At 44.6% G+C, this 8,666-nt stretch overlaps 1 protein-coding gene across 2 annotated transcripts in view; it reads right to left on the bottom strand.

Moving 5' to 3' along the window:
* The window catches only part of lrp6 (low density lipoprotein receptor-related protein 6), a 43,560-nt gene extending 35,300 nt beyond the window's left edge, over positions 1-8,260 (bottom strand). For both annotated transcript variants that reach the window (XM_081363288.1, XM_081363289.1), the window contains exons 1-2: positions 8,061-8,260; positions 2,516-2,915 (exon numbers count right to left, since the gene is read on the bottom strand). In XM_081363288.1, the coding sequence (XP_081219414.1) occupies positions 2,516-2,915; positions 8,061-8,115 (455 nt within the window). In that variant the 5' untranslated portion in view covers positions 8,116-8,260. The remainder of the gene's footprint in view (positions 1-2,515; positions 2,916-8,060) is intronic.
* Between the last annotated feature and the right edge of the window lie 406 nt (positions 8,261-8,666).

The following is an 8,666-nucleotide window of genomic DNA, read 5'->3' as shown; positions in this document are numbered from 1 at the left end:
AGCACTGGAGACGAGCCGAGGACCCGAGCACGCAGGGCTTATGGGTAATCGCTTCAGTGCCTGCTTACAAATCAGACAAAACCACTTCACTATAGTAGTCGTTTATAATGACCATTAATGTCTTTTAACTTATGTTTCATATACTAGTATATAACCGAAGTTAAGATTGGGAATTTAAACATCTCTCATTCTTAGTGGTTTTTTTTTTTAGTTAGCTTACATCGTAGCATAGCATACAGTTATCCGAAATGATTAGAGATAACGGTTCTTTCCACCACCTATACGATATTTTTACACACTGTCAGTCGAAATGTCGCAAAACATTTTAATTTATTTCACTTTAACTATATAAATAATCAGGATAAAAATAGATTATTACAAGAATTAAGAGGTTTGATTGATTACATTAAAGGGGTCCTATAAGACTGTTTGTACTGTACTGTATTTTATTTTATTTTTCTAAACTGTTTTAATTATTCTTATTTCTTTTTATTATTTTAATTTCTTCTATGTAAAGCACTTTGAATAGCCATTGTGTATGAAATGTGCTATATAAATAAACTTGCCTTGCCTATAATGGCCTTTTCACAAGATGTAGAATAAGTCTCTGATGTCCAGAGTGTGTGTGTGTGTGTGTGTGTATGTGTGTGTGTGTGTGTGTGTGTGTGTGTGTGTAGGTTTAGCTCTAAATACCCCACAGATATTTTACACTCTAAATTAAAATTGTCACTTTTTAAGGGGGAGCAAAAACGTGTCGTTTTGTGTCTGTCCTTTTAAATGCAAATGAGCTGCTGCTCCTGGCACAGAGGGCGGAGCTTCAAGAGCTTGTGTGTGTGTGTGTGTGTGTGTGTGTGTGGACATGTTTTTCTACACCGGTGGGGACTTAATCCTGAATGCACACAGACTTATGGGGACTCGTGTCACGTGGGGACCTAAACTGAGGTCCCCATGGGTACAAAAGCTTATAAATCATACAGAATTAGTTTTTTTGAAAATGTAAAAATGCAGAATGTCTCCTGTGATGGGTAGGGTTAGGGTTAGGGTTAGTGTAAGGGGATAGAATATACAGTTTGTACAGTATAAAAACCATTATGTCTATGCAGAGTCCTCACAAAGATAGTGCACAGGACGTGTGTGTGTGTGTGTGTGTGTGTGTGTGTGTGTGTGTGTGTGTGTGTGTGTGTGTGTGTGTGTGTGTGTGTGTGTTAACAGCTCCGATTACCTAACACAGACAAGCACTAAAATGTCAGAAACTGTTCTGCCTTTTATGTTTAAACTGGAGTCGGACAAAGATGGAGCGACTCAAGAAGAAGTGTAGAGCAACAGGACGTTTCTGAATGGTTAGTTGATGAGTTTATGTATCTGATGTGGAGTTGACTATCTTCTAGTCATACATGATAATCTATAAATGGCTCGAGTGGGAACTGAAGATGCCTAGAGTGTGCATTTGTGTTATGAACTGTATTGCATGTGAAAACACGGATGCGACAACTTGAGCTTGAACTCACAAACGCCGCTAGCCCCAACTCACCGGCGGGTCGCTAGCCCCAACTCACCGGCGGGTCGCTAGCCCCAACTCACCGGCGGGTCGCTAGCCCCAACTCACCGGCGGGTCGCTAGCCCCAACTCACCCGCGGCCCGCTAGCCCCAACTCATCCGCGGGCCGCTAGCCCCAACTCACCCGCGGGCCGCTAGCCCCAACTCACCCGCGGGGCCGCTAGCCCCCACTCATCCGCGGGCCGCTAGCCCCCACTCATCTGTGGGCCGCTAGCCCTAACTCAACCGCGGGGCCGCTAGCCCCCACTCATCTGTGGGCCGCTAGCCCCAACTCACCCGCGGGGCCGCTAGCCCCCACTCATCTGTGGGCCGCTAGCCCCCACTCATCTGTGGGCCGCTAGCCCTAACTCAACCGCGGGGCCGCTAGCCCCCACTCATCTGTGGGCCGCTAGCCCCAACTCACCCACGGGGCCGCTAGCCCCCACTCATCTGTGGGCCGCTAGCCCCCACTCATCTGTGGGCCGCTAGCCCTAACTCAACCGCGGGGCCGCTAGCCCCCACTCATCTGTGGGCCGCTAGCCCCAACTCACCCGCGGGGCCGCTAGCCCCAACTCATCCGCGGGCCGCTAGCCCCCACTCATCTGTGGGCCGCTAGCCCTAACTCAACCGCGGGGCCGCTAGCCCCAACTCATCCGCGGGCCGCTAGCCCCCACTCATCTGTGGGCCGCTAGCCCCAACTCACCCGCGGGGCCGCTAGCCCCCACTCACCCGCGTGCCGCTAGCCCTAACTCAACCGCGGCCTGCTAGCCCTAACTCAACCGCGGCCTGCTAGCCCTAACTCACCCGCGGGCCGCTAGCCCTAACTCACCCGCGTGCCGCTAGCCCTAACTCAACCGCGGGCCGCTAGCCCTAACTCAACCGCGGCCCGCTAGCCCTAACTCACCCGCGTGCCGCTAGCCCTAACTCACCCGCGGGCCGCTAGCCCTAACTCACCGGCGTGCCGCTAGCCCTAACTCACCCGCGTGCCGGGTCCAGAGCGATGGCCCTCGGCTGGTCCAGATCCTGCCAGAACAACACCTTCCGGTGCGCGCCGTCCAGCTCCGACACCTCGACCCGGTTGGTCTCGGAGTCGGTCCAGTAGAGCTTGTTCCCGATCCAGTCGCAGGCCAGGCCGTCGGGAGAGGCTAGGTTGGACACGACGGTGGAGGGAGCGCCGCTAGGCGTCGAGCCATTGAAGCGCGTGCGTTTGATGGACTCCTCGCTCACGTCGCTCCAGTAGATCAGATCCTGTGCGAACACGTAATCCAGCGCCGCCGCGTCCTCGAGACCGCCCATCACCACCGTAGCGTTCGCTCGCCCGTGAGCCGCGTCCACCAAACGCAGGTCACGCCGGTTAGCGTACAGGAGCAGCGGCAGGCCTGAGAGAGAGAGAAGGGTCAGAGGTCAAACAACACGATTCTGAAAACATATTCAGGTGTGAAAAGAATCAAATCGGTCTTGTTTTCCAACACTACACATTCTTAAAGCTGACACACTATGACCCTCTTCACCAGCTCAAAATACCAGATCATTTATTACAGCTTGTCAAATTTGCCCCTTTTTGAGTCTGAGCAAAAACACGACGCTTTTGTGTGTGTGTCGCTTTAAATGCAAATGAGCTTTAGCTCCGCCTCCGTTCAGAAGAGGGCGGAGTCTTTACACGAGCTTCAGAAACTCCGGCAATAACAGAACAGGCCAATCTCCCTCATCCAGAATCCCAGAATAACCAGTAGCGAGTGCAGCCTTACGGAGAGACTCAGGAAGAGCTTCTGAATGTTAGTGGAGACATTTCTGTAGTTGTTGTGGAGTTACACTGATCATCTCATCATCATGTTGAACTTCTCCACAAGTGTCCACAGTTCCTGAGGTCTTTATAAGACAGCGGTAGGGCTGTCACTTTTGTGAAAAAATCCTGTTCGACTTTTAAGACACAAGTGTTCCTTGAATCGATTGTAAAATCGATTTTCCATGTCTAAAGACGTTTCCATTTTAAACGGCAAATATGGGCAAATCCACAGACAACTACCAGGCATTAGGACGAACATAAAGAGGGCGCTCGAGACGCGCGCAAGTCAGCAATATTTCTGATGATTTACTGCCGTGAAGTTTCGTGCACAATGACACACAGGAGTGCAACATTCTCGAAAAACAATAAGCAGAGTGGATGCCATAACATCACTGAAAAACATTACTGCAGTCTTCAACATGGCTGTGTTTAGAATTCACAGTTTTGTTGTAAAAAGAGACACATTATGCAGCTATAATCTGCTGTTATGTGTGTGTGTGTCAGATCCTGCAGTCGCTGTGTGACGCGCGTTCGCTGCGGGCGTATCGTGACGAGCTGGACGCGCTTCGAGAAAACACAGTTAAAATCGATTCCTTATTTTCGTTTTCGAAACTTGCGTTGGTTGGTCCGATCGATTGTGCAATCGATTTTCGAACGTAAAGCGACAGCGGTGACATGTTCTGGTCAATAGTGTTCAGTGCTCGTCTGCGCTCAACCACAGAACAGCTTCAGGCTCTGCTGGATCTTCATCAGTGCGTTAGAACTGGTCTCTGTTGTCGCGTGTGGAACCAAATGTCGGCTGGTGTGTGTAAACGTGCAGATTAAGGGCCGGGAATATTATAATAAGATCCTCTTCATACGTCAGAAGGAGAGCGAAATCTGATCGGCTTATTTTCTGTCAGAGAAAGAATCACCAGAACACAGTTACTGGGTTTCACTTTTCACGTTTTCTGTGTCGGTAGAAGCGGACGATTACACGGAGAAACTCAGATTTTCATAATATGTCCCCTTTAAATCAAGATGCATTTACTGAGAAGCTGAAGATATTAAAGGCACACTATGTAACTTTCCACCACTAGAGGTCGCTTATTCACAGGCGTATCCTGATGACACTGCTCTCGCGGTTCTCTGGAGAACACCACGGACTCGGCCAGATATCATGATCCTGGATGACCGGTGATGTATTAAATATTTAATAACGTTACTAAAGCCGTTGGAGCGGAACGAGCCGCTGGAGCGATCGCTAACGAGAGACGAGCGCGACTCACGGATCGTATTGAGCTGTATAACAATGACTAGCTTTCTGTCGATGAATGCATCCAAACAGTTGCGGTCTCATAAAACACGTAATATATTAACCTGTTAAGCTGCAACCCCACTTTTGAAAAATCCCAAGAAATGACATACCCAAACTGAAACAGATACAGTTCATGAACCCTTTGTACTAAAAGCACAAGTATGATCTCATTTGAAAGCTGACACCTGGCAGTTTATTGTAATGTAGAATTAATTATTGTCATAATGACAAAAATTGTTATAAATAGCTTCAAAGTTTTGTAAAGTTATTAGAAATTATTTTTTATGAAACATCCTCATGAAAATAAAATTGAAGTTGGCCCTGGAGCAGTCTAGAAATGCACTACAGCTAATGCCACATGTCTAAACATTTTATGTTTAAAATCTTAAGATAATAAGTCCAAAACTCTGTATTTAGTGAAATGTTTTTCAAGACCATGTCATGTGACTTTATTTTGATTTGATGCTAAAATGCTACTGATATTTATTGTCATCTTCTTACCATCTATGCAGTATATTGTCTTTATTGTTTTGTGGTGCAAACGAGCCCCATTCAGTCTCAGTCTCCCCCTGCACACATTCACACTTCTCCAGCCTGGTTATGGCTCTAAATATGCATTTCTTTTGTCTGCATTAGTTACTAACGACTGGCTATTCACATGCTATTCATATGGTTTCAGTCACTAATTTATTTTCTCAAAGTTCACCCTTACATTCTAAACTGTTTTAAATGCATTTCTTGAATAAAGAAACATTTCAGTAAGCGTTCAAAAAATAATAAAAATATAACTTCTAGGTGGCAGGTGCACCTAGGGCTAGCTAGCATGTTAGCTTAGCACACCATCAATACACGACAATTTATGAGATTAAAACCATGTTTGTGCTTATAAACTTACTTTATAAAGCAAATCGAGTATTTTAAATAATTTTCTGTGATCTAATTTGGCTTCAGATAAAAAAATCAGACAGAAAATATACTATTGTATACTGTTCTGCACAATGATAGTCTATATAGATTAGCATTACATTATAAATATAATCTATTATTATGGAAATACCTGGCATGGATTGAAAAACACAGGTAACTCAAATATCATAGCAAACATGTTTATTGTCTTCAAAACGACTGTTTCTCCATGTTACAGCCATAGTTACAGCGCGATCTCTTGTTAGCTGTGTGTGTGTTCGAGGCTTCCTGGATTGTCACATGATTATGGCACTTCTTCATGTTCTAATACTGTGCACAGGGCGGCGAGGGCGCCCTCATGCTATTGGTATGAATTGAAAACGCATTAACAGAGTATACAAACGCTCATAATGATTACATCGACGCATTTGGGTATAAATTCAATAAATATTATTCCTGTCTATAGAAATCTGATGTAAACCTATGAGAATATATCAATATTTCTCCAAATCTGCACATTTTTTAGCTAAAAGCCCGGAAGGACGTTGTTTTGTGTATCGCTGTCATGACGACGGCACGGGAGTTTTTTTATGAATGAAAGCGGCTGACGCGCATAATTCATATCAAAGGTATCGACTCATTTTTTCATTTCATAACTCCTGACACAAATTAAGAAATAACTGTCGCTATAAGTTTCTCAGAATACAATAGTGGTCAAATTCTGAAACTTGAGTCTTATATCTTTGTAATGATGTATAGTTTGTCAAGGTATAACATTAAATCTGATAGTAACTTTGAACTATTTATAAAAAAAACCGCTTCAGTGCGCCCGCGCTCTGGCAACGGTTAACAGGTTAAAGCATTTTGGTGTTTCCATGGTTTCTATAAAATAAAACCAGAAATCGAAGGTAACGCGGGTGTGATGTCACTGATAGGCGGCGTGTCCTGGTTAAAACTGATTATTTCTCTGGATTTAAACATTCTTAGAAATATTTGGGATAATTTAAGTACACTAGTCAACGAAATATATAATATTGTTCAACATATATTTTAATCCAAAAATCTTACATAGTGTACCTTAAAGATGATTTCAAGTCACCTTTATTTATATAGTCTAGCGCTTTTTACAACACAGATTCTTTCAGGAAACAGGAAAATAATGCAACAAAGTTTGTTTCTAGAAGAAAATAGCGCCACAGTCCAGCTTAAGTAAGTTCAGTGATGGTTCATTTCTATTGTAAAAAAAGTTGTTAATTTAGTTCATTTATATATATCCGCTCTGGAGAAAACCGTGATGTCATCGTCCAGCTCAGTTCAGTTCTCATATAATGCTGTCATCAGATCAATAATATTGTAGAATATTAGCGGAACCACTTTGCATAATCTCAGCATGACATGTACAGTAACTCCACACAATAATCCTCCATCACCTGCTACTGTAAAACTAATAATCCTGCCATCTATTCCTGCAGATCCGGCGGTGGAGTGGCGACTCCACAGGGATCTGGCAGAAAATCAAACCTCAATTTGACACATCGACCACAAAAACACCGGCTCGACCTCCAGCCTGTTTTCCTAACACGGGGAATTTCCTTTCTCAAATATTTAGAAACTCGCATAAGTGACTGAAGCCCGTGCCAGAGCAGAAACTGGGAATATGGAGATTTCTGGATACTTATTTGGCCTTGGATCATGTCAATCTTTCAGCTGATCTTTTACACACTTTTTCTGAGATTCTTATAGCTGGCTTAGTTTGTCCCACTGAACAGCTGTTACACACAACACTGTTTACCAACACTAGCAACTCACTTCATGGCCAAAAAAAGTGTTTCTCTTTTCACCTCAGAAGAACCATTTTGGGTTTTCAATGCCCATTTCTCACAAATAACAATTTTATTCTTAGTGTGAAGAACGTTTTAATAAACCCAAATCCCTTTTACCTCACTATAGAATCTTTTGTGCAATGAAAAGATGTTAAAGGTTCTTCTTGGAACCATCAGTATCAAAGAAGAACCTTTATTTTTAAGAGTGAATCACACACACACACACACACACACACACACACACACACACACAAGAGCGAACCGAACACAAACCCTCGAAAGAATCGAACTCAGCTGCAGTTTGAGTGTGTAACTTCACAAACTGAAGGAGAAGAGCTGCTTTCACACAAAACTCGCTAACAGGCCACAGAAAGGACGATACATCATTGATATATTCGAGGGTTTTTGTTGCTGCATCTGAAAACGAGCGAGTTTGATTCTGAACGAGTGAAAGATTCACACGGCCGCGGTTCTCACAACAAGAACACGAGCACAAACAACAAAAACAAACACGTTACACATTCTACAGCTCCAACGATAAAGATCAGCATCGACACACTAAACAACAGCACTGATTCACGCTTCACGAAACAACAAGATTGATTCACACACACATACGCGCGCGAGCGAGTGTATTTACAGAGATTCGATCCAGAGAATCATTAGATCAACGCGATTCGTGAACAAATCGAGCGCCGTAAATGAAACTCACCCCGTATCTGCAAACACAAAGTACACAGTAAGAGACTCTGTAGTGCGGCACACATCTTCAACGCTCAGCCGCGCCGCTTCGCTCGCATCGCTCCGGCTGCGTGTGTCTGGGATTCGGATTCTTCGCGTTGATTCTCCGTTGCGGTTTTTCATCGATTTGATTGTTTCAGTGTTTCAGTGAGTCCGTGCGTCTCCTTCCGCTCGCAGGGAAAATGCCCGGACGCTTCCAAACCCTTCCGCCGGCTCTCCCGATCCCAGTGCTCCGTCACACTCACTCACTCGCCATTGTTGTTTTTCATCTCATTCGAGACTCTCTCTTTCTCTGTATCGGATCATAGTGCGGCGGAGACGCAGAACAAACTGTTTAATGTGGGACGTGGAGCGTCGCGAGCGTCGTGGACGCGCGGATAAAGGCAGTGAAGCGCATTCCAATGGGACTACTTTTTCACGCAGTGGTTCGTGCTGCGGCCCGAAACACAAAACAACACAAAGCAACGGCATCAATGAATTACACTTCATTAATACTCACCTATTGGTCATTGTCTCTCATTTATTCTCCAAAATCACCGAATATTGCACTTTTAAGACTCTCTCTCAGTCTAAGGAT

The sequence above is a fragment of the Scardinius erythrophthalmus genome (genome assembly GCF_964197995.2).
Source record: "Scardinius erythrophthalmus genome assembly, chromosome: 4".
Lineage (NCBI taxonomy): Eukaryota > Metazoa > Chordata > Actinopteri > Cypriniformes > Leuciscidae > Scardinius > Scardinius erythrophthalmus.
The sequence above is the reverse complement of the archived record's forward strand: the minus strand, read 5'-3'. Positions and strand labels throughout refer to the sequence as shown.